This window comes from Geotrypetes seraphini, chromosome 17 (assembly GCF_902459505.1).
Source record: "Geotrypetes seraphini chromosome 17, aGeoSer1.1, whole genome shotgun sequence".
Classification (NCBI taxonomy): Eukaryota; Metazoa; Chordata; class Amphibia; order Gymnophiona; family Dermophiidae; genus Geotrypetes; species Geotrypetes seraphini.
In genome coordinates, this window is record NC_047100.1 from 9803788 (window position 1) to 9830189 (window position 26402).

Below are 26402 nucleotides of genomic sequence, written 5' to 3' on the forward strand. Positions count from 1 at the left end.
TTCACTGCTGGTCATATTAATGTATCTCTTGTTTTGCCATTGTGCAATGTACTCTCATTGACTTTTTATTTCTTTGCTGGTTCTTTATGTAAAAAAAATTCTGTGTTCCCCTTATACATACTACACCTTGAATGAGTGATATAGTGCTTCATATGATTTAAAGTGATCATTATTTTTTTTGTTATATTATGAATGTTTACATCCTGAGTTAAATAGTTTTACTTTTCCATTCATTAGGTATGATTCATTTTATTTTTGCCATGTTGAAATATGAATGTTTATATTTGAATATATATATATTTCATTTTTTATTTACTATGGTCTAATAATTTCATGTGTCATTGATTTTTCTTTTTCTCGAAAATAAATGAAGATTTGATGCACTGTATATTATTTATTGGTTTTTATTCATTTTAATATGGTTTGTGATTGTGCTATATTTAATAGTTTATGCATATTTATGTTTAAGAACTCCTGAGGGAGGCCGGTTTAACCGAAAAATGTATATGTTGAGTCATTGAGTTTTTGGATGAATAAAAGGACATTTTAGAAATAGATTGAGTCCACCAATTTTTATAGGACATTTCCACTTCTAGCTTCACATAAAATATAGGATCTCATATATTGTGGCACTCACTAGTATAGATGTTAACAACTGTAGATTACAATATGCTGTAAAAGCACAAACCAGCAGTAGATCTGCGAAAGAGTCTTCTAAAAAGTGTGCTTAAAACAATAATGCTAAAAAGCATTCAAAGTTAGGCACCATTTATAGAATAGCATTAAGCGCTAGGAACCTCAGCCTTTGCAGCAATTAAAATATGATGCGGGGATTTGCATCTAAATTAAGCATGGATCCCCCCCTTATTCAAAAACTATGAACCTAAATCCAAGGAACACCCCTGAGTCACCCATGACCCTCTGGCACTTCCTTTGTTTAATTAAAACCAATTAGCAACTAATTGCTTAAGATCCCAATTGGTGCTCGCTGGCTCATTATTCAATTTATTTATTTAGTCAAATTTTTAGCCCGTCCTCCCAGAAGAGCCCAGAACGGGTTACAAGTTTACATACACAGTAGAAGGTTTAGCAACCAGATTACAACTTCATATTCAGCAGATAGACAGAACAACTGATCAAAAGGATGAAGAGCATTAGTAGAAATCCCTATGTACATGTTCTGGGTACTGAGCACGGTAGCATGGCAAACGATGGGCAACAAGGATGCAAATTCACATAGAAGATATTCAGAATAGCAGATTCAAGGGAAGAACAGCAGCAGAGGGATAATTCTTATGAACTGTATGGAGAGAAGAATACAAGATTTGGAGGCTGAGCACAGCATGGCAAACGATAGGCCCTATAAGTAAAGCAGCTAGAATTACAATACATTTGAAGTATGGGAATGCGAAAATTGTGCATGCGTGAAAATTTGCATGCACAATTTTTAGCACTTTTTAAAGGATTCAAGTGGGCTTGTGCAATTGTGGCTTCTGAGGGAGGGGAAGTTTCTTGCCTGGTGAATTTACCCTGTTGACAAGGTAAATCATTTGACACTGCCTACAGAAGGAGATAATGACATCCTACAAGCAGAATCAATTTTTTTTTCTGGCAGTGAAGTGGGTCTCCCTGGAACACTACAATTTCAGAGACAGGACAACATAATGCGTGCAGTATAGAAGATGGGTTCTTATGAGGTCAGGTGCAGAAAGATTTCTGGTTCCAACTGCATAACAAGTTCTTCAGGGATTATAGTTTAATATATTTTTTTTATTATAAAAGCACAAAGTCAGCCCCCTTGCCAGAAAAGTAACATGTTAAAGGACTAGAGTCTGGAAAATCTGAAATGTCAAACTGGTGATGCATACTCAAATGGAGAGCTTATTAAGTGGATTGATTTATATTAAGTCATAAAAGAGACTGCTATAAAATTATTCCTTTATGTCTGACTATTTTTAACTATCATATATACTCAAATATAACCCAAGAATTTTGGGCCCAAAAATGAGGGTGTCAGATTATATTAGAGTCAGCACCCACCCACCCCCAGACCTGTTGGCAGGCCTCTCCTGGGTCTGCAGTAAGCCTAGGTGGTCCAGCCGTGGGCCAGGACAGAAGGGATTCCTCCTGCTTCCTGTCCTGGTCAACTGACACATTCCACTTCCCTCCTGCCTCCCGGACTTTTTAAAAAACCTACCTCTAAAGCCCTAGTCAGTGATGAACTAGGGCAGGAGCGATTTTCTTATGCTGCTGCCCTGTGCAGAATTGCTATGTGAAATGGCTGCCACGACTTCTCGCCACAATCTTGTGAGATCGCGGAAACTCACAAGGTTGCTGTGAGAACTCGCAGAAGATAGTGGCTCTGCATGAGTCAGGAGCAAAGGAAGATCACTCCTGTCCCAGTTCACCACTACTGGACCACCAGGGCTTTAAAAGTAGGTTTAAAAAAAAAAAAAGTATGGGAAGTGGGAGGGAGATGGGATGTGTCAGAGTCAGCCAGGACAGGAGGTGGGAGGGATCCTCAAGTCATGACCCACCACTGAACCACCAGGGCTAACGGCAGGCCCAGGGGAGGCTTGCAAGGCCATCTAGGGAGGGAGGAAGGGAGGCTGGATACAGAGCCTGGCAAGGAGGGAGGGGGGCTGGGTGCAGAGCTGGGCAGGGCAGGGGAGGAAGTGAGGGAGGGGGGCTGAAGGCAGGGCACTTGAATATAAACCACCAGTTTATATTTGAGTCAATCTTTTTTCTTTCTTTTTTGGGGGAAAAAAGGTCACCTCAGCTTATATTTGGATATATATGGTATTTGGTAATCAAGTTCTAGAAGTTTGCTCTTTAATTTCAATTATTTTTCTGCTCACTACCTGGTTTTCATTAAAACTTAACAGTTCCACTGTACCTTTATACTAAAATTGAAGATATGACATTTCATCACCAAATAATTAAACTCTTCAAACACTATAGGAAACAAGTTTGTTAGCATTAGCAGAAATGCTGTAGACAACCTGTAAAGAAGCAAAGGAAAACCACCTGACGTACCTTCATTTGCCCATAGTGCAGTGGGTTCTGTACATCATGGGCTTGTATAACACTGACACCAATGTCACTGCCTGTGGTCATAACTCCCTTAACTGTGACAGTAGCGACCGCATGGTTAGAAGATGACCAAGTAAAATTTCCACTTCCACCATGAGCCTGAGATGTGAAAAAAAAAAAACCAAAATCAAAATATATGTCACTATAGGGTTTTCATATGTCCTTTTTTTTCCTGCTTACTTATTTACATATGGGGCAGTTTTCGTTTACATAAAGTAGATAGTTCCAAGTCTAATAGATGCTGGCACTGTCATCTCAAAGCTGGGATATTGGATCATTTATTATACTATTGTCCCTTGATACTGAAATTTTGGAGATCTATTTGGGATCAAATTAATAATTTATTAGAGAATCCAGTGGCTTTATCGTATGATACTATTTTATTTGTTACACTTATGAGAGCTAAAAATCAGTTACCTGTGAGTAATAACAAGCTACTTTTTGTAATGACAACTTATTTTAAAAAATTTGAAAAATTGGATCAGACTAAATTATTCATTCTGGTGGGAGTCCCTTTGTTACGTCTTTAAAATGGAACAGTTCATTGCCATTCAGCAGGGAAATTACAAAAAATTTATGGATGTTTGGGAACCATTAACTAAATATTGTAAGGACTGACCTTCTTAGATGATCTTTTTAAAACATAAACATCCAGGGGGGTATGTTTTTTGGAATGGAATTAAGAGGTATGTTTAGGTTGTTTACAGGTTTATTTATTGATTGATTAATTGGGTGGGTGGGGGAAATAATTTTTTGTTATTAATTTTTTGTAAGTTTATTGTGCTCTAATTTAATATTCTAAGTATATGTACTAATTATTGTGCACAATTGTAATTTTTAAAATGAATAAAGAATTAAATTTAAAAAAAACTGCACATTTTGAGAGAAGTCCACAAGATATTTTAACTACATATTTTGTACCAGTGTTCACAGAAAGATGTGCACACTTTTTCCTTTCAAAACACGCCTTATTTTCATGCGGGGGTGGGGGTGGGCGGGTGGAGTTTGAAAATGCAAGCCCATTCCACTGTTGTATCCCTCAAACCAAGCCCATTGTAATCTGCCTAGGTTGTAGGCAGAAAAGAAATTTTTAGAATAAATAAATTCTACTAGAAAATGCAAATAAAATTACATTAAATTGTGGAACAACGTGACCTTTTTACTTAGGTAAATCACTAGTAGAAGAAATTCAAATTAAGCAAAATATCAAAGTTCACCAGAATGAAGAGGCCTACCTCAGAAAATATAGGAGTAGCACCTCCTTCCCTAACACCCACCCCAAGCAGCGCAAAGGCTACTTGAGTATGAGATCCATCATATGGATATTTTAAGTTGTCCTCCCTACACTGTCTCACATATTGAAACTAAGAGGTGCTAAATAATGTGATACAACAAACTTTCTTTAAGTGTACAAAAAGAAAAGGAATTGCAGCTTGTCACTTTCAATAATGTGAGGGTGGGTATGGCATGTTACAACCTTTATTCAATTTAATTTCTTCCTACAAGAATTTTTTTTTCTTTTTCTTTAACTAGTTCAAATTCTAAATTGCTCCTTCTAGCATGGCTGCAAATCCTTAGGACATGCAGCTCAGTGATTCTACTGATTAACTACATTCATGCTCAGCAGATCATTTCACAAGTCAGCTCACCAGGGACCTGCCATAAATGATTTTCTCAATACTTTAAAACAGAGATTCATTTTCTATAGCCGAAAGCCAGTGACAGTGACTGGAAGCTTTAAGGTCTCAAAGAAGGAAACTTGCAGCAGTGTTCAATGAGAAGATTCCATTAATTGTTAAAAAAAAAAAACCAAAACCAAAAAAACCACCCCAGAATGAAAAAGAAAAGCAAAATTAAAAAATAAAAAAAAGCCTAATTCTTTGTTGCAATTGCATCATCACTTCTGGCCCAAAAGACAAATTACTGCTAGACAAAATGGAACGGATAATGTTATATTTAGTATTTCTCAGTTAATTATTTTGTGTGATGGCAGTGCCTAATAAAAGTATTTTTATTGCCTGGATACTGTTGAAATGAAACCTTTATGTCTACCAAAAGCCACCCCAGATTTCTCCTAAAAGCAAATGTTTATGTTTCACAGAGGAAGAAAAGCTTCCCTTCATCTTGTGTGTAGGAGCAATCGTCCAGGTGGGGTACAGCAGTCATATAAATTTATGGAAATAACTACAAAATACCATCTGCTCGAGCTTAAAAATCCCATAAAGTTCAAGTACCATAAGGTTTTTTTCATCCCATATGCAATTAAAATGATGTCTTCTTGACTTGGTAACAATAAAGTTGTCCCAAAAATAGCAATTAAATTGATGCAATAAAATTTAGGCAGCATTAAAGCAAGGTTACAACTATCAGACCAGCAGCAGATCATTGTCAGGTTGGTTATCAACAGTGTGCTCTAGTGCAAAAAAATAAAAATACAATTTCAAAATATTCATGTATTTTCAATGGAGAAAAAATCTCTACAGACTCAAAAAAGAAACAGTTCTTGTACTGGAATAATGCATTGATAAATCTCTCTCCCTGACAGTGTCCCATTACAACCTTCAATGAAAACAGAGGGAATCTGCACAGAGCAGCAGTTTCAACCCTAACCCCTTTCTGGGCAGACTAGAGGAGCTATTTTGTTCTCTCTCTCTTGATATCAGCATCTGGTGGTCACAGTAGGCAGGGTATGTTCATAAACAGGTAATTGCTGGTTCTGCCAAGTGCAAATGGACAAGAAACAATTCCATGCATAAATTTGAATAGCATATCTGTCTGTACTAAAAGCCACAGGCTAGCATATTCATCTCTATTTTTAGAACAAAAATAGGCTATAACACACAAGATCACCATTTACTGCTTTAGCTACTGGACAGCCAGCTTGCCAAATTTTTTTTAAAATGTTATATATGCATGTAACCAAAAGTACCTTTATGATGTATTGATAGGATCCTGCTTTCTGTTGCCATGGAAATGTCAACATGCTTGGTGAAAGTGTTATTGGGTTATAGATTTCAACCTCTTGCTGGTTTCTTACTGGGATAGGCAGCATATGGACACCTCCATCCTACAATGAACAATTTAATTTAAATCTTCTACATTGGATTATGTCCGTAGTTCAATATGTCATGTGTTCATCTCAAATATATATTGCAGAAACAGACCATTATCACGGACTAAACTTGATATCCAATAATAAGAGAACCATATGTACTCTGTAAAGAAAAAAAAATACATACAATGGTGGGGGGACCCCCCCCCCCCCCCCACCAAATAAGCAGACACAGAATGACAACTCAACAAATCATATGTAACATACTGAAGCCTTGATTATAACAACCTGAGGTCAGGTTCCCTCCACCACTCCAAAGAAATTATTCTGTAGTTCTTAGCACAGCAGTCAAATTCTGCTATAGCATGTTGGAACATTATGGGAACCCTATGGAAGATGAGGTAAAAGTTTATAAAGTAGTTTTGGGTGAGGAGATGTCAGACCTGGAGGGTAAAGAGATAGAGCTGGTCAGAGCTCGTAGAGAAATGAGATCAGGAAGTTGCAATTCTTCCTGGGACATAATCATATAAGTGCATGATTTTAAAATAAAAAAATAGTAGGTAGCATGAAGTCGCTGCAAAAGATTGATTCAGACGGTCAATAATATTTATTTATGCAGATTTTTCCTCTGTGATGCTACAAGAGCACAAACAGTTTCACTATTCTGTTACTAACTACACTGTGGAAGATCTGGCTCAATTCTTCAGTTCTAAAACAGCTTCACCTTGGAACTCCTTCCTAGCCTCAACATTGGACAATGCTCCCTCTAATCTAATCTAAATCTTGGATTTATATACCATGTCATCTCCCCAAAAGGAGCTCAACTCGGTTCACATAAAAATCGACAATCGAAGTGAAAGTAGATTAGAGAGAAAAGGACAGTTTAAATTTCTGTGAGTTGCTTGAATCAGAAGATCTCCGATTATATTCAAAGATAGAGGAATCAAAGACGTAAAAAGCCCATGTATGATTTTAAAAATCATAGAAGCACATTTAAACTGTACTCTAAGATGGACAGGGAGCCAGTGAAGATTTCTCAAAAGAGGAGACATATGATCAAATTTTCTTTTACCAAATATTAGCTTTGCTGCTGTATTTTGGATTAATTGTAACCGTTTTAGATTCCCCTTACTCAGGCTTATATAGATTGAATTACAGTAATCTAATTGTGTTAGGATAATAGCTTGCACTAGTACCGCAAAATGTTGCTGGTGAAATAATGTCTAACTTTCCTTAACATTTGTAAGCTGAAAAAGCATTTCTTTGAAAGGTGAAAATGATAAAGAAGAGTCCAATATTATTCCCAGAACTCTACACGAAAATTCAATTTTCAAAGATTCTCCAGAATTCAAAGTTACAGAGAGAGGAAACTGTTCAATTTTTGGGCCAAACCATAATATTTTTGTCTTGGCTGCATTAAGTTTCATTTGAACAGAGGTAGCCCATATTTGAAGTCTAGAAATACAAGAATTTATATTTAGATCAAAGTTGCTCAGTTTTGGATCTACTTCTAATAGAATAAAAATATTGTCCACATATGTAAAAATTGTTTCATAAGCGACTAAATTGAGGTTCTTTAATGTAGTCATATGAATGTTAAAAAGTAAAGGAGACAACAGGGAACCCTGTGGACCTCCACAGGCAGATTTCCATGGGGCAAATGTTTCATCATCAATATATATCTCATAGGTGCGTAGTGTTAGAAAATCTGTAAACCATCCCAGTACTTTCTGATCCAGGCCTATCTCAGAAAATAAACAAATCAGTACATCATGATGTACTACATCAAAAGATGCTGAAAGATCAAACTGCAGCAAGATAGCATATCTATTGTGAGACTATAAATCTTAGAGATCACTGACAATAAATGTTTCTATACTGAAATTAGATAAAAAACCATGTTGTAATGGGAGTAGAATAGAGAATTTATCAAATTTTTCAAGTTTCAAGTTTATTAAAAAAAATTTTATACCGCTTAATCAAATTTCTAGGCGGTGTACAGAAATAAAGAATATCTTAAAAAAAGAAACAAGTTAAGAGTTAAAATACTAAACAGAACCAGGTTAAGTTAGACACATACAAAAACATATATACTAACTACACACAGTTAGGAAAGAAGGGTAGAACTACAATCATTGAGAAAAAAAAGCACACTTAGGGGAAAAACAATAGGTGAGGGTCAAAGCTACAATTTGTTTTAGTCTTTAAAAGGACAGTTGTTATCCAAAAGCATCTTGGAATAAGAATGTTTTTAATTTTGCTTTAAATTGCTTTAGCACGGATTCGATCCGTAAACGATTGGGCAGCGAATTCCAGAGAGAAGGTGCAGTGACAGCGAAATTGTTGGATCTCAACGTGTTGATTCATTTTAATCATGGTACGACAAGGAGATTCTGCGACACAGAATGAAGAGATTTAGTGGGATTATAAGGAATTAGGAGTCTATCAAGTAACTAGAGAGTTGTACCGAAATAATAGCCTCAATCATCTTGGTTAATAAGGAGATATTAGCCATTGGACGGGAGTGAGATGGGTTCATATCAGAACTCTTCAATAACGGGGTTAAAGCGATATTTCCCATAATGCTTGAGAAGTAACCATTATCTAATGAGTGATTTTATCAATGATGTTAACCAAGAAATTGCTTGAAGGGAGATACTCCTAAAAATACAAGAAGGAAAAGGGTTCAAAGCACATCTACATTGTCCTAATTTAAAACATAGTTTCTGAATCTGATCAATTATCTTCTTCTTCAAAAAAAAAAAAAATAATCATATTTTACAGTGCCAAATTGTAGCCCTTATCGACAGGATTTTGTCATTAAAATATTTTGCTAGCTCATCCGCAGCTGGTCTATTACTTTTACCGATTTTTTCACTCAGATCAGTGAGTGATCTCCACAGTTTATATAGCGTTTTACTTTGATCTTTTGAACTACCGTATTTTCACGTAGATAACGCGCACCCGTGTAAAACGCGCAGACGGGTATAGCGCGCGGGAAACCGAAATATATGTAAAAAAATTTTTTGTAAACCACGCACACCCGTATACCGCGCATGCTGCCCGACTCTCCCGTCGCCGCCCGACTCTCCTTTCGCCTGCCCCGACTCTCCTCTGGCCACCCCGACTCTCCTTTCGCCCGCCCCGACTCTCCTCTCCCCCTTGAAGTCCTGTCCCCACCCTGAAAGCCTGATGCCCTCCCCCCGACGTCCGATTCACTCCCCCCCGCAGGACCGCACCCCCACCCCGAAGGACCGCTCGCACGCACTCCCACCCATTGCTTAGGAGGAGATAACGGATGGTGTGGAAGGGCAGATTTTCTATGTGCCCATATTTTAATAAACTATACATCAAAGTTATATACATACTTTTTTATGGCGTCCTGACAGAAGGAACAGCCCTTAATCAACAAATTATAAATAAAATATACCTACTTGATCTATTATAGATGTCAAAGCTGCATCAATTACAGTTTGGCCCTTCTTCACAGCTTTTACATGATAATAGGAGCCATTCAGAGAAGATTCTAGAACCTCAAAGTACTCTTTGGGCAGTTCTGTTTCAATCCGGATATTCTAAAAATGAAACAAATCATCTTAACTAGCAGCCATCATCACTGAACATGCAAGCAAAAGGAAAACTAAAACAAACTTACTATATTATACTTACAAAGTGTAACTTTAGAATATATCATTCTAAAGGCTATCCTTGAAGTACTGGCAAAATAAATTTGTGAAATTATAATATACGTAATTCTTTTCAGAACATTAAAATGTACTTGCACACACATGAATAATGGCCACAAAGTACTGAATATTGTGCCTCGAGTTGCTACCATTAAACGTTTTGAATAATGAATTAATGTAATCTAGATTACAGAACATAAAAAAGAATCATGCACACAATAAATGATTTATTGATGTTCTAGTTAATTAAAGCAAGTGAAGTAGCAAAAATGTTTTTTAGATTTTATTTTTAAGTTAAAGCAAGAACAATAGCTCCCATTTTGCCAACATGCCAATGGTCCTTTAAAAATTAAAAGCAATAAGGACTGGACAGCCAGCTCATGAGTAATGCACACCACTGGGTGGAAAGCAGAGGTTCAGTTTCCAAGGCTCCCTGCTGCTGTTCCACTGGCAAGAGACATTGCACAGCCTGTGACAGAGGCTATGCAACCTTGCCCCTTCTTCGGGTTAGTTCAGCTTCTCAAACAGAAGGTTTCCTGGAGGAACCTTCAGCACTTTCCCTCCTGGCCAGCTGAAAGAAAGGCAAGGACAGCTCAGAAAGGGAAACAGCTTCCGCAGAGGGGGGAGGGAGGAAAGTGCCAAACCAGGAAGTAGAGGAGGAGAGTTTAAAAAGAAGGGCCAGAATCAGAATCTGGGGTCCCAGAGTGAAGGAAAGACATGGAGGATCAGCAGAGAACTGTAATATTCCCAACTGAGGTAGGAACCCGCTGAACTTGAAGTTTTGTTGCTTACACAGGAGTAAATCAAAAGGCTGCATTTTAAAACTTTCTCAGAGGTGGGGGTTGCATGAACTATGCTCCTGGTTGGACATGAAGGACTGTGACCCAGAACTCTGGGCTGAGAAGGGCAGTGCATTTTGGAAAAGCAGCTGGTTTCTGTGAGAGGAGATCTTTGAGGAAAACAGAGCCCTAATTCTGTGTAAATAAAAGCTTATTTTCCTACCTCCTCAGGCTTCTTGTTAGCATTTGTGTGACTCTTGTCTGAGTAACCAGGCTACGGCTGTAGAAGCCCCTAGCAGCAAGGAGTCTCAGCACATCACTGAATAGTGACATCCACTCTCTGGATTTAGGGAGTTGACTCATATGAGGTTCCAAAACAAGCCAGGGACATAGACTGTCAATACAAAGACTGACTAATCAGGAAGGGTTTATAGAAAAGGGGAAGCCCCAGATAATTGGAACTGAAGGTTCATGTTGCCAATGCCCAATACAGATTGCTTCCGATTAAGGCCCAATTGAAAAGGAAGAGGAGGAAAATGTTGAATTTTCTTATAAAGAATTTTAAAAAGTGGTAAGTTATTCACTTTTCAAGTTAATCAAAGTCAGAGGTCATATCATGAATAAAAGTTCACTTACATCAGATAAGTAAACCTTGTTACTTAATTTATCAAATACTTCTATAGTGATATCATACAATCTGCCAGTTTCTAGAACCCACCGGTCACCAGGATATATTGTGAAACCTAAAAAATAAAAAGTGCAAGAATAAAGTTGCTTAATAAATTTTTATTTACATAAACAGATTAATTTTATGCGCATAGCTTGATGAAGGAGAAGTTAGGGCCTACCAGCTAAATTTTCTTTCCTTGAGTACCTTTGTATCACTCTTATTTAGTACAGGTTCAAAGCGATTTATAAACAAGATGCCCATATAGAGATGGGAAGAGAAGTTATATCACATTAGAGATAAAGGTACCTATTTGGGAGGGGAGAGGAGGCACCTATTTGGGAGGCGAGGTACCTATTTGGGAGGCGAGGTACCTATTTGGGAGGGGAGGTACCTATTTGGGAGGGGAGGTACCTATTTGGGAAGGGGAGGTACCTATTTGGGAGGGGAGGTACCTATTTGGGAGGGGAGGTACCTATTTGGGAGGCGAGGTACCTATTTGGGAGGGGAGGTACCTATTTGGGAGGGGAGGTACCTATTTGGGAGGCGAGGTACCTATTTGGGAGGGGAGGTACCTATTTGGGAGGCGAGGTACCTATTTGGGAAGGGGAGGTACCTATTTGGGAGGGGAGGTACCTATTTGGGAGGGGGGGTACCTATTTGGGAGGGGAGGTACCTATTTGGGAGGCGAGGTACCTATTTGGGAGGGGAGGTACCTATTTGGGAGGCGAGGTACCTATTTGGGAAGGGGAGGTACCTATTTGGGAGGGGAGGTACCTATTTGGGAGGGGAGGTACCTATTTGGGAGGGGAGGTACCTATTTGGGAGGCGAGGTACCTATTTGGGAAGGGGAGGTACCTATTTGGGAGGGGAGGTACCTATTTGGGAGGGGAGGTACCTATTTGGGAGGGGAGGTACCTATTTGGGAGGCGAGGTACCTATTTGGGAGGGGAGGTACCTATTTGGGAGGGGAGGTACCTATTTGGGAGGCGAGGTACCTATTTGGGAGGCGAGGTACCTATTTGGGAAGGGGAGGTACCTATTTGGGAGGGGAGGTACCTATTTGGGAGGGGAGGTACCTATTTGGGAGGGGAGGTACCTATTTGGGAGGCGAGGTACCTATTTGGGAGGGGAGGTACCTATTTGGGAGGGGAGGTACCTATTTGGGAGGCGAGGTACCTATTTGGGAGGGGAGGTACCTATTTGGGAAGGGGAGGTACCTATTTGGGACGAGAGGGAGAGATACAATGCATAGGGGAATATACAATTGTAAGAAGAGAATACAGGTTCACAGATGGAGGGCAGACAAAGAAGTTGATTCATACTTCAAAGGAAGGTTTAGTTATTGAGTGGCAGGGGATGAGTCAAACAAGTAGAATTTCAGCTTTTTCCTGAAGGTAGATAATTCTAGACACTTGAGTTTCTGTAACAAAGCAAACTACTGAATATCTCCCCTAAAAAGAAAACAAAACAGCAAAAGGGCATATCTGTGTGGGCTACTGTTAAGACATGTTATTTTATCACCAACCCATGTTATTTTATCTCAGGGCTCATTTTATGCAATAAGATCTAGTTACTAATAACTGGAGTTAAATGTAAACATGTCTAAATAATAATAATAAACAACTTTATTTTTATACTAGTCTTTAAAAATGTTACATTAACGGGTGCTAGAGTAGATGTCTGTCTGTCTGGGTTTTTTTTTTTTCTTTGTCTCTCTCTCCTTGCACGCTGCCTGTCTGTCATTTTTTCTGTCTGTGTCTCTCCCTATGTACTTAGTGCCCTCAGTGCCTCCTTCCTATGTCCTTAGTGCCCCTTTCCTATGTCCATAATGTCCCTAGTGCCTCCTTCCCATGTCCTTAGTACCTCTTCCTATGTCCTTAGTGCCCCCATTACCTCCTTCCTGTGTCCATAATGCCCCCAGTGCCTTATTCCCATGTCCTTAGTGCCCCCAGTGCCTCCTTCCTATGTCCTTAGTGCCCCCAGTTCCTCCTTCCTGTGTCCTTAGTGCCCCCAGTGCCTCTGTCCTGCTTAGTGCCCTCAGTGCATCCTATGTCCTTAGTGCCCTCAGTGGCCATTTCTATGTCCTTAGTGCCCCCAGTGCCTCCTTATGTCCTCATCATTATCTTCCAGACTTTATCCCACCTCCACCCCCAATGCCAGCCTGCCTGCCTCCCATCCCCCTGAGCAACATGTTTCCATTTAACCCCCCAATGCCAGTCTGCCTGCCACCCATTCCCATGAGCAGCATATTTCCATTGAAACCCCCCACCCCACCCCCCGATGCCTGCCTGCCTCCCATCCCCCTGAGCAGCATGTTTGCATTGAAACCCCCCCACCCCCCTCCGATGCCTGCCTGCCTTCCATCGAACCCCCCACCCCCATGCCAGCCTGCCTGCCTCCCATCCCCCTTCTATTGAAATCCCCACCCCCCATGCCAGTGTACCTGCCTGCCTCCCATCCCCCTGAGCAGCATGTTTTACCTCCCCCCCGCCAACCCTATCCGGCACACCAGAAACCCCCGTTGACCCTCCCAGCCGACCCTCCCACCGCTACACGGCCGACAATTGACATGTTGAATTTCATCAAGACCTTAGATTTGGTAACTCGCATTAGGGAACCCACACATTCCTCAAAACATACACTTGATATGATTCTTACATCTAAACCTCAATTTATATCCTACTCAGTACCTCTAATCTCCCCTGTACCATGGTCAGATCATTATTTAATCTCTCTAAACTGCTGTTAATCCTATCCAGTAGAAACAATATCCTCTTCCGTACCTCTAAAAAAGATCACGTTTAGAGACCTTTCCAAATTAGAAACCTCTGATATCACTCTTTTTTTCAGCCCCTCTATAACTATTCCTAACTTCGATTCTATCGACGATCAATCACCGTCCCCGTCCCCGCGGATAACCGCGGTAAACCATTTTCATGTCATTCTTTAAGGAGAGAGAGAAGAATCAGAGTATGAATGGCCACAACCACTGACCCTCAAGCTTTGCTTTGAAGAATGCTGGTGTAGAAGGACTGAGGCTGAAATAGACACAAAAAAATGACATGGGACTATTTCCCGTGGTTATCCGCGGGGACGGGAACGGTGATGAATTTTGTCACCGTGTCATTCTCTAACTGCAGCCAAATGCTCCAAACCAGTAATAGAGAGAATGGGGAAGGACCTGACCCCCACAGAGCTTTATATCCCTGTTTGCAGTTACTACTTTATATCAAGTGGGCAAGATTGAAATTAACACATGTGAAGAGCATTTCAGCCAGCTGTTTGAGGGACGCAATGCAGTACTTTGGGAGGCCACATGTTGGAGACCACTGTCTTAGGAAGAGGAGAAGATAGCAGATGTGCGGCAGAGTTAGGTCCAGGGAGGAGTGTGAGGACCTACAAAGGGACCTGGGCAAGCTGGAAGACTGGGCAAACAAATGGCTTTAACGTGGAAAAATGCAAGGTCATGCATATAGGGAAGAAGAACCCCGTTGTTCAACTACAAATTGGGGGGGGGGCATTGTTGGGAGACAGCAGTTTTGAGAGAGACTTGGGTGTGCTGGTGGATGCATCACTGAAGCCATCTGCAAAGTGCGCAGCAGCCTCGAAAAAAGCCAACAGGATGCTGGGCATCATAAAGAGGGGCATAACAACCAGGACGCGGGAAGTCATCATGCCATTGTATCGAGCGATGGTGCGTCCACATCTGGAATACTGCATTCAATATTGGTCGCCGTACCTCAAGAAGGACATGGCGGTACTTGAGAGAGTCCAAAGGAGAGCAACGAAACTGGTAAGAGGGCTGAAACATTGCCCATACGCCGAGAGGTTGGATAGGCTGGGGCTCTTCTCTCTGGAAAAAAGGAGGCTCAGGGGAGATATGATAGAGACCTTCAAGATCATGAAGGGCATAGAGAGGGTGGATAGGGACAGATTCTTCAGGCTGAAGGGGTCGACAGGTACGAGGGGGCATTCGGAGAAACTGAAGGGAGATAGGTTCAAAACAAATGCAAGGAAGTTTTTTTTCACACAAAGGGTCGTGGACACTTGGAATGCGCTACCGGAGGAAGTGATCAGGCAGAGTACGGTACAAGGATTCAAACAGGGATTGGACAGATTCCTGAGGGATAAAGGGATCGTGGGATACTGAGAGAGGTGCTGGGATATAACACAGGTATAGAAAGTTAACCAGGTAATAAGTATAGAAACCCAACCAGGTCGTGCATGTGCAAGACCGGAGGGTTAGGACTTCGATGGGAAGATAGGACTCAATGGGAAACCAAGGTGGCAAGGGGGCCCCTTCTGGTGATTCAGACAGGTCGTGACCTGTTTGGGCCGCCGCGGGAGCGGACTGCTGGGCAGGATGGACCTATGGTCTGACCCGGCGGAGGCATTGCTTATGTTCTTATGTTCTTATGGTAGGGCAGACTGGATGGGCCATATGGCTTTTATCTGTCATCATTTTCTCTGTTTTGAACTTTGTCTTAAAAAATGTTAAGATTCCTTATGCGTCAGTATAAAGTCAAAGTTACTATACATTATGGGCAAGATTCTATATATGGTTCAGAAGGCCCCCCCCCCCCCCACGCTTAGCACTTTTCTATAAACTATGCCTACAGTTAGGTACTGTTTATAGAATATGCATAGTGACCAGCCAGTTTACACCAACTAAACCTGATGTAAATGTTCATGCCCAAATTCAGCATGGATTGGGTGTATTACATAAGAGTGTGCATAAATTTTAGGAACGCCCATGGCCACACCCCCTTTTCAGATACATTCATTAGAATTTATGCACACCAATTTGGCTCAGATTCACTAAAGATAGCGACTTCAATCACTATTGACCGATTCTCTGGCCGATTTGCAAAAGGCGATTAATTCACTATCAAGTTTGCATGCAAATGATTTGCAAATCATTTGCATGCACACTCAGAGATCAGCCTTAGGCCCCTCCCCAATGCAACATGTGAAGCACAGGGAGGGGCCTAAGGCCCTGATTGGCTCAGGCGCCTCTCTTGGGAGGGGCTTAAGGTGTCTGAGCCAATCAGAGACTTCCTTAGGGAGGAGCCTAAGGAAGCCTCTGATTCGCCATGGAAGAAGTTACCCCCTAGAAGCATATGTAACACATTCTGTAAAATCAAATATATGCACTATTTTAATTGCAATGCAGTGCACATAAAATTACTGTTATCAATGAGCAATAGAACAAGACTAACCTAAATACCCAGGTTCCACAACATAGATTGTGCTGTTTGGTAATCTTGAAGCACCTTGTATGCGAATACCTGAAATCTTAGTCAAGAGAAACACACTCAAGAATCCAGAGTTGGGAAAAACTGGTAACAACTTTACAGTGGCAAAACTTTTTTCTAAAACCCCTAAGTGATAGAGTTGCCAATAAATTAGACAAAACCCCACCTTCACCAGTAAGCAATCCTCATTTATTAAATTACTGTATATAAACCTAGATTTTAGGGTCAAGAAAAGGCCCAAAATTGGGGGTCTCTGTTTATATTCGAGTCCTCCCATTCTCAGACTCACCACAGGCCTTTCCCCAGTCCTATATTAAGTCCTGGTGGTCCAGTGGTATGCCAGGGCAAGAGCAATCCTCTTATGTTCCTGCCCTGTGCAGTCTTACTACTCAAAATGGCTGACATGAGTTCCCACAGTACGTAATCTCGTGAGACTGCAAAATGAACCAACTGTCAATCATAAATATGCATTTCCAATATCACATACATTGCTAGCACATGTGGACCTCTCCAAATGACATGTATCAAAATCAAATTGATTATATCCGCATAGGACAGAGATGGAAAACTGCAGTTTTGAATGCAAGGACTAAACCAGGAGCCAATTGTGGAAGCGACCACAAGCTTTTGACATGCAAAATCAAAGTAAAGCTTCGAAAGAAGATCATTAGAGACCTCCCAAAATATGACATTGAAAATATTCCAAACTAAACTATTGGATAAAACTAGACAACAGATTTGTCTGTCTTGATACTGTTGATAGAGAGCCCAAAGAGTTATGGAATGACATCAAAACGGTAATTAGTTATGAAGCTAAAAAAAAAACCCCAACACCACTCCAGAAGACAAAGAAAGCCAAGAAATCACCTTGGATCTCACCTTGGGAACCACAGGTCTAGACGCCATTTATAGAATCAGGGCCTAAGAGCACTTACCTGTAAAAGGGAAGTGACAAAATTAGCTGCTAGGTCTGTCCCAGCAGGCTGCACTTGCTGTCACTTCCCTTTTTTTCATTTGTATGCATTTACAAGTTTCCATGATCGTCTATTTTGTGAGGAAGCCAAACCTACTCCCAGGCTAGTCATAAAAGTAGGGGGAAGGAGCCTGCCATGCAGAGCACTACCTAGTGCAGGGGTGGGCAACTCCGGTCCTCGAGGGCCGAAATCCAGTCAGGTTTTCAGGATTTCCCCAATGAATATGCATGAGATCTATTTGCATGCACTACTTTCAATGCATATTCATTGGGGAAATCCTGAAAACCCAACTGGATTCCGGCCCTCGAGGACCGGAGTTGCCCACCTCTGACCTAGTGCATGAAACTAACCAATTTTCCCCATTCCACCCGCCCTGAAAATATACAAAAATTTAAAAATACACACACATTTGCACATGGAACCACCAGGATATGGTGGAAACAGAGGTGAGAGGTGACATTGGAGAGATACACTTAAGAATAAATAGGAAATGCATTTTCAAGCTAAAGATCTTTACCATCTTTGACATTATCACCATGGTAACAATCAAAGGAGGAGGATAACAAGCAATCTATACATGAAAAAGATTTTGGAGCTTACACATCGTTTTGGCTTCGGTGCAGAGCTCATGTCTGTGAGCTTTGAGGCAGTAGAAGACTGTGTGCAATTCCCACTAGAGTGCATGCACTACAGGGTGATCACAGAGAGGAGATTTAATCAGATGTTAATAAAATGTGTAAATCATTAACAGCTAGATTTCCAGTCTCTGAGTAAAGTAATAAATAGAAATAAAACAAAACAAAGTGTGATACCCAGATACTAGAGCAGGGATCTCAAAGTCCCTCCTTGAGGGCCGCAATCCAGTCGGGTTTTCAGGATTTCCCCAATGAATATGCATGAGATCTATTTGCATGTACTGCTTTCATTGTATACTAACAGATCTCATGCATATTCACTGGGGAAATCCTGAAAACCCGACTGGATTGCGGCCCTCAAGGAGGGACTTTGAGACTCCTGTACTAGAGCAAGTGATTTTCATATTGAAGGTGATAAAATTGTGGAATGCTTTATTGGGTCGGCTGCATTTGTGTGCTGATAGGGTGAAAATTAAGAAATTATTGAAAACACAACTCTGTTACCTGCATTTCTGTAATGCAATTGCTACCTTGTTCAAGTAATAGATTAATCTGGGGGGTATAATGATACTTTGATGCAGCTTTGTTTGTTGTTTTTCTTTTTATGTATGTTTATATGGAAATCGTCTAGGTATAATGGTATATAAATTTAAAAAATCAATTAAAAATAATAAGCTAGTCCAATAAGCATTTTAAAAGAAAGATACAGGGCTCCTTTTATGAAGGCGCGTTAGCGATTTAACACGTGTAATAGCACGCGCCAGACTGCCGGCCGCTACCGCCTTCTCTTGAGCAGGCGTTAGTTTTCCGGCTAGCGTGGGGGTTAGCGCTTGATTAAAAGTCGCGCGCGATAAAGCCGCTAATGTAGCTTCGTAAAAGGAGCGCATAATCCTTCTTTCTTTTCTTGGTTTTATTTCTACACTTCTCCCTCCGTATTCACTGTGATAGGGGATTAACAAAACCGCAAATACAGAAAATCCGCAGATAACTTTTTCATATGTTATTCGCTGTTCTCTATTAAAACCCATCGTGAATATGGTGAAACCGTGAATAACATGGTGGGGGATAGGGGCAGAGCTGGACCGCGAATAGGGAAATACCGCAAATATCTGGCTCTGACCCACCCCCGCCATCCCGGCCTTACCTGGTGGTCTAGCGGGCTTTCGGGGCAGGAGCGATCTTCCTACGTTCCTGCTCCGTGTACATCACCACTAGGAAATGGCTGTGGAGAGTTCCCGTCATAAGTCTCAAGAGACTACGGGAGCTCACGGCAGCCATTTCCTATTGGCGATCTGCATGGGGCAGGAGTGTAGGAAGATCGCTCCTGCCCCGAAAGCCCGCTAGACCACCAGGTAAGGCTTGGATGCCGGGGGGGAAGGCAAAAATATGGGGGGGGGGGGTTTCCCCCTTCCCCCCCAAAAAAAATCACGATTATGTAAAATCACGAGTGCGTAAACCGCGAATGGGGAGGGGGAAGTGTAAGCATGCAATTCCTGGCTGCCCATTACAAGTTTCTTTTTGTAAATATACACTAGATTTTTGCACGAGGTTTGTTGCATGGACTCCGTTTATGACATGAAAGGGCTCATTTTTCAAAAGAGAAAAACATCCCAAAAATGGCATAAAGTGGCATTTGGACGTTTTTCTTGCTAAAACATACAAATAATTTTCAAAGCCCATTATTTTATAATGCTTTTGTAAGCAGTTTGTCTAAATCTCAAGGGGGCATGTTGGGGGAGGGGGGGGGCATTCTGGGCGGGACTAATGCAGACTTAGGACTTAGACATTTTCTGCAATAATGGAACACTGCAGAAACATCCAGAGCAAAATTTGGATGTTTTAGGCTAGACCTGTTTCAATAATAAACAAGTGTCAAAAAGGTGCTCAAATTGAGCAGATGATTAATGGAAGGATTAAGGCATGATTCCCCCTTACTCCCTCAGTTGTCACCAATCCCCTGCCCCCTAGATGTGAAAGAAGCAGTACATACCAGTGTGCATGACAGCTTCAGATGCTACGACCAGTCCTATTAGAGCAGCAAGATGGTTCTCGGAGTAACCTAGTGGTTGGTGCAGTGGACTATAGAGATGTGGAATAAGGCCCATATCCCACTTTACCTAGTACAATTGTGGTGAAACTTGTGAACCCAAACAAAACCAACTGTACCCACATAAAGGTACACCTGTAGGCGTAAGAGCTATTGTTGGGGTATACAGTTGGGTACAGTGAATTTTGGAGGGCTCACCATACAATATAGGAGGGTTATGGTGAGATGTGTACCTGGGACCTTTTATGTTAATTTCACTGCAGTGCTCCCAAAGGTGCCCCACTGCTCTGCTGGGACGTTTGTGTGGCCAGTCTACTAAGAATGCTGGCTCCTCCTACATCCCAACAGCTTGTTTGTGTGTGTTTTTCTTTTGGATTTTTTTTTTTTTCTTTCAAAAATGGTCCTAAAAGATAGACACACTAAGCTCAAAAACATCTAGAAAATGGTCATTTTCAAAACAAAACCAGATGTTATTGTTCTGGTTTGAAAATAGCCATTTTCTCTACCAGATTTTTAGATGTTTTCCCCAAAATGTCCAAAATCAGATTTAGATGTTATATTGAGAATACCCCTCCACATTACCTAGCAAGATTATAGGATTAGTACTATTGTCTGCTATAAAACTTTACTGTCTACCACTGTGAAAGCCGTGATATAGACCAGAGGAGCAAAGAGGATTCCCCTATTTTGTGCATGTGAAATAAACATTTAATGCATCTACAGAATCTCCTGAAAACTACAATACAGTGATGCCTTGGAATCCAAACTTAATCCGTTCTAGAACCCCGTTCGAGTTCCAAGACAAGTTTTCCCATTGAAAATAATGGAAACTGGATTAATCTGTTCCTGGGTCCCACAAACTCAAATTTTAATCGAAAATACACTGGATTTTAGGGGCAGAAATACATACATACAATGTGCAGGGTGTTCGGATTCCAAAGCAGAGTTTAGATTCTGGGGCAAAGTTTACTACAAAAAAAAAAAGTTCGGATTCCAAAACGTTCGAGTTCTGGGGCGTTCAGATTCTGAGGTACCACTGTATTCTCAAAGACTGCAATACTTCCGATAGAGGGAGGATATCTGCTTTGCTTCTCAGCGTTAAAGCAGCTACGGGTGCTCTCTGTCAGACTCAACCATCTAAAAAGGGAGCCCAAGGAGACATCGCATCCTCGTGACTCCCTTGTTGAGACTCAACCATCTACCATTTGCAACCTCACCTAATGTCACAATAATGAATGTGAACACATGATTCTATCAAATAATTCCTGAGTTTTTAGCCAATGAAAATTATACCACTTTCAACTCTAACTTTGCTTCTTACTAATGCGAATTTATTGTATGGTACCTTTCAGAGCTATGAATGGCACCAAACTAATTACTTCAAAACATTCAAAGGAATATCTTTGGGACTATGCATCTTCAAACCAGCCTCCTTTTCACTAAAAGAGCAACATACACTCACTTGAAAAGTTAATTTGGTATACAGATGTATTTCTTCGGTTACGAGGGAGAGAAAAGTCTAGAAAGGTGAATAAAGAAGTTTATAAGTGGACAGAAAACAGAGCATTAAAGTACATAAATGTTGATACATAGGTGTCTTTCTTTCTGTAATATAGTAACAGCTTTCTTTAGCTGTGACAATTCTGTAATCTATGCAATTTTTCAAGGAAGTTTGCACAAAGTTGCAAGATTAAACATGAATTACAGACTGTCTTGAATAAAGCTTCCCTTTAGATAAAGCTTCTATGGTACTGTGTTGCCCTGAAAATAAGACCTAGTTAGATCACCCCAGAAGCCCCTCCCGAATGTCCCCAACACTCCCCAACTCCATCCCTGGATTCACCAGCAGCAGCAGCGCTCTCCCATGTAGCATCTTTCTATCTCTCCCTCCCATCCCAACCCCACCAACCCTCCCACCGTGAGACCAACATATCTCCCTCCAAAAAGCAGCGTCGGCAGCGCTTTAAATAGGCTGCTTCGTGGTCTTCTCCTGCTGGGTCCTACCCTCTGCTGCATCACTGATGATATCATCAGCAACGTGACACAGGAAAAGCCCTGGCAGGAGAAGGCCGCAAAGCAGCCTGCTTAGAGTGCTGCCAACGCTGCTTTTTGGAGAGAGGTATGTCGGTCTTGCAGTGGGAGGGTCGGTGTGGTTCTGCTGTGCGGGTGGGGTGGGGGGAGAGAGGGAGGGATAGAAAGATGCTGCTCGAGGGTTCTGCTGCACCTGGGGGGGGAGGGATAGAAAGGTGTTGAAGAGGGAAGACACATGGGGATGGGTGAGAGGAGAGGAAAGATGCTGCACATGTGGGGGAGAGAAAGGAAAGATGAAGAATTGGGGTGGAGTAGAGGAAGGGAGAGATGATCATTGAATATGAAAAAAATTAGACATCCTCTGAAAATAAGCCCTAGTGCGTTTTTTGGACCCAAAATTAATATAAGACACTGTCTTATTTTCGGGGAAACATGGTACTTGTGTTTATAGGAACTCTTATTATTATTATGATGCTCAAGTATCATTCACAAGTAACATATAATAGGTATCAGTTTAAAGCTTACAATTATAGTGATTATCATCTTCCTGAGGACCACACAAATAAAAACCAAATTATTAAAATAAAATTTAAAAAAAAAACCCCAAAACTAAACATCTACTACACTTTGTTAAGTTTAGGCCCTCTTTTAATAAGCCACGGTAAAGTTTTCTACCGCAGCCCAGTTCGCTAAATGCTCTGACGCTCAAAGAAATTCTTTGAGCATCAGAACAATTAGTGCTCCAGTCCTCGGTAGAAACCTCTACCACGGTTTAGTAAAGGGGGTAGGGGGTAGTTATTTCCACTTCAGAAAAAGGATATTTTTATGGCCAAGCACTAGGTTGGTTTGTCCCTCGTGCAATGCAGTCACTGTTGATGTTGCCTGATCCAACTTGGCAACTGGCCGATTTAGATTTCCCTCAGGGCTGGCCATGTTGTTCTGAAGCTGAAGCTCATACTGCTCAGATGGCATTACTAACTCTGCAAGAACAAAAAAAAGTATGCCATTCTCTGAACTTAAAAGTACAACTGATGTATTTTTTTTCTTTTGATATGAAAAGTACAAAAGGGTAGAATTAAGAAAGTACACCAAAAACAGGTGCAAACAAATATGGGTGATAAGCACCAATTTTATAATGGCAATATTGTATGAAATGATCATTGTAAAAAAAAAATAAAAAAAATAAAAAATACAGCACCGATCAACATACAGATGTCTAAGTATATACACACAAACGTAGTACTGATAAAGATAAACTCTTTAGTAAGTTACCGTCTAAAGGCATTTCCAATATCTCTTCAGGCCTCAAAAACATTACCATGAGGACCAAAAAAACACCACGATCGTCATAGGTCCATGAACATTCTGAAAAGTGCAATTCCTCATAAGCTTAGCAGTTTTTAAAACTTTAGAAAACTTTCAATACTCATTTGCTTTACAAAAATGGTTGTCAAAGGGATAATAATAATAATAATAATAATTTTATTTTTATATACCACCAAAGCCATGATAGTTCGAGGCGGTTTACAACAAGAGGTGCTGGACAATCAGCGAAATGGTTACAATACAAAGTCATTGACTATAAGGTACAGGTTGGGAGTAGCGGAACACTATAAGATTCTTAGGTCACAATCGATTAAACAAATTTGTTTTTATTGATTTTCTAAAATTGAAGTAGGATGAGGAATGCATGATAAAGTTACCCAGCCAGTCGTTCCATTTACCTGCCTGGGAGGCAAAGAGTTCTGTCCAGGAATCTTTTGTAGAGGCAGTCCTTTAAAGATGGATAGGTGAACATGTGAATTCTGCCTGCGGGCCTAATAGAACTGTCCAGATTAAATTGAGAAACCAGGTACATAGGGGCCAGGCCAAAATTTGATTTATAACAAAGGCAAAAAAACTTAAACAAATCTCGTGCTTCCAGGGGCAGACAGTGATGTTTTTGATAAAAGGGACTAATGTGTTCCCATTTTCTCAACCCAAAAATCAGTCGAACTGCCGAATTTTGAATGACTCGTAGTCTTTGGAGGAGTTGATTTTTTTTAAGGTTCCCAAATAAATGATGTTACAAGTAGTCAAGTATGCTTAGAATGGAAGATTGAACCAATAAGTGGAATGATACTGCATCAAAATACTCTGACAAGAGTCATGTTTCACGAATGCTGTCCTTATATCCGCTTGGAAACTACCTTCTCAAAATTGAAAACTTTCCTGAAAACATTTCTTTATGAAAAGGCTTTCAAACATACACCTTTCTGATACATCTTTGCCCTCCCCCTCTCCCCCCCCCCCCCCCAACTGACACCTGGAGAACAAGACAAAACATTTGTTTTGTTTTTATTTGCTCATGTGTACGATTGTGTTGTCTTTCCTATACTAGTAACAGAGTTCCTTTCTTGTTTCTAATTAGTAGTTGGAAACCAAATTGATCCGTGTGTAGGAAAATAGCAGTATATGAAGAATAAAATGAACAGAGTTAACACAGGAGAATCAAATCCACAAACACTACGTAGACACGAAGGAGTGGAAAAGTCCAAATAAAAGACTGGTGAACTCCAGATATTTCACGAACACTAAACTAAACTAAACCTTAAGTTTATATACCGCATCCTCTCCAGATATTCCACGAACACCCTTCCTGTATTTTCCAATAAAACAGTAACTTGAGATGCGCATGTTTCAGCCTGCATCAGGAGTCTACAATCATAGACACATATATTAATTAAGGTAAATTAGGGAAATCCCTTTTCTTCAAATTCACTGAGCTTTGGAACAACCTCCCTGCCCCGCTGTGGAACATAGGCTCATTCCAATTATTCCGAAAGCATCTGAAAACCTGGCTTTTCTCCAAAACGTAAAGCTGTCTATTTAAAATGTAAAGGTAGCTATCCTCTTCGTAACCTCTAATTTCTTATTATGTCCATCCCTCATTTACTGAATTTACCTGTAAACCGTGCCGAGCTCTATCTTAATGGAGATGATACGGTATACAAACTTAAGGTTTAGTTTAGTTTAATTAATCATGTTTTTTGATATGGATTTTTTTGTGTTTTTAATTATTTTTCCTCTTTTTGGTATATATGAAATTCTCTCCTTATACTTTTTTAATTTGTCTTGTGAGATATTTACAGTATTTATGATTAATTAATATGTGTCTATGATTGTAGACTCCTGATGCAGGCCGTCTGACCGAAACATGTGAATCTCAAGTCACTGTTTTATTGGAAAATACAGGAAGGGTGTTCGTGAAATATCACCAGTCTTTTATTTGGACTTTTCCGCTCCTTCGTGTCTGAATAAAATAAACAAACATACCTACTCGAGTTTTAGATGTATATATCGTGGCTTTCTAAAAAGAGAATTTGGACATGTAAATGCCAGTTTTCAGACCTCCAAATCACTAAAGGAGATCCTAAAATAAATGCTACAATGTAGCTGATTAGTTATCACTATGCAGTGCTGCATTATGTCCAGTAGAGTTATAAAAATTGTAAGTATATTAAAACTTAATGACTAAAAAAATTTTAAATAAGCTCCTAAGAAATCATTTAACCCCACCCCCCCAAAAGAAAGTGATTAGAGTAAGCGGGGTGTCCAAAAAGCTGCACAGAAAGAACCACAAGAGCAAACAATTCCTTCCAAACTTCTCCCATTATTTTTTTCCCTTGTATTATTAAACTTGTCTTCTGTTTTACACCATTTGTTAAAAGTGTGCTCAGCCTGACTGCAAACCGAACCGCATCACTGGCTACATGGCCCCTAATTTCCTTTCTGTGAAAATGCAATCAAAATTCAGTCAAGGTTTTCAATTAGCTTGAAAGATAGATGGAAATGTTCAGAAAACACAAAATTACCGGCATTAATCTCAATTATGATTTGGGAGCCTGATTTACAGGACACAAATCTGTTGAGATAGTTTTAATTCAAACCAGAATTTCAGATCCTTTATTTTCCACTAAGCATCAAGTTAGTGCATAAACACGCACAGAGTAAAAGTGTTCTCCAGTGTCCATAGCCCTGTGTGGCATTGTAGTTCGCTATGGAAACACAAAGTCACCAGATTCAAAATTACAAGAAAATACATGGTTATTTATCTATATTCTAAGGCAGTGTTCTTCAACCATTGGTCCATGGACCAGTGCCGGTCCACAAAAATTTCCTGCCGGTCCACAGGGCCAGC

The 26402-nt window shown here is 40.4% G+C and overlaps 1 protein-coding gene across 1 annotated transcript in view; it reads right to left on the reverse strand.

The window, feature by feature from the left end:
* Positions 1-26402, reverse strand: part of NUP210 (nucleoporin 210) — a 199431-nt gene that overhangs the window by 121837 nt on the left and 51192 nt on the right. Inside the window, exons 7-12 of the mRNA XM_033925716.1 lie at positions 23044-23202; positions 16500-16568; positions 11247-11353; positions 9580-9720; positions 6023-6160; positions 3037-3192 (exon numbers count right to left, since the gene is read on the reverse strand). Coding sequence (XP_033781607.1) covers positions 3037-3192; positions 6023-6160; positions 9580-9720; positions 11247-11353; positions 16500-16568; positions 23044-23202 — 770 coding nt within the window. The remainder of the gene's footprint in view (positions 1-3036; positions 3193-6022; positions 6161-9579; positions 9721-11246; positions 11354-16499; positions 16569-23043; positions 23203-26402) is intronic.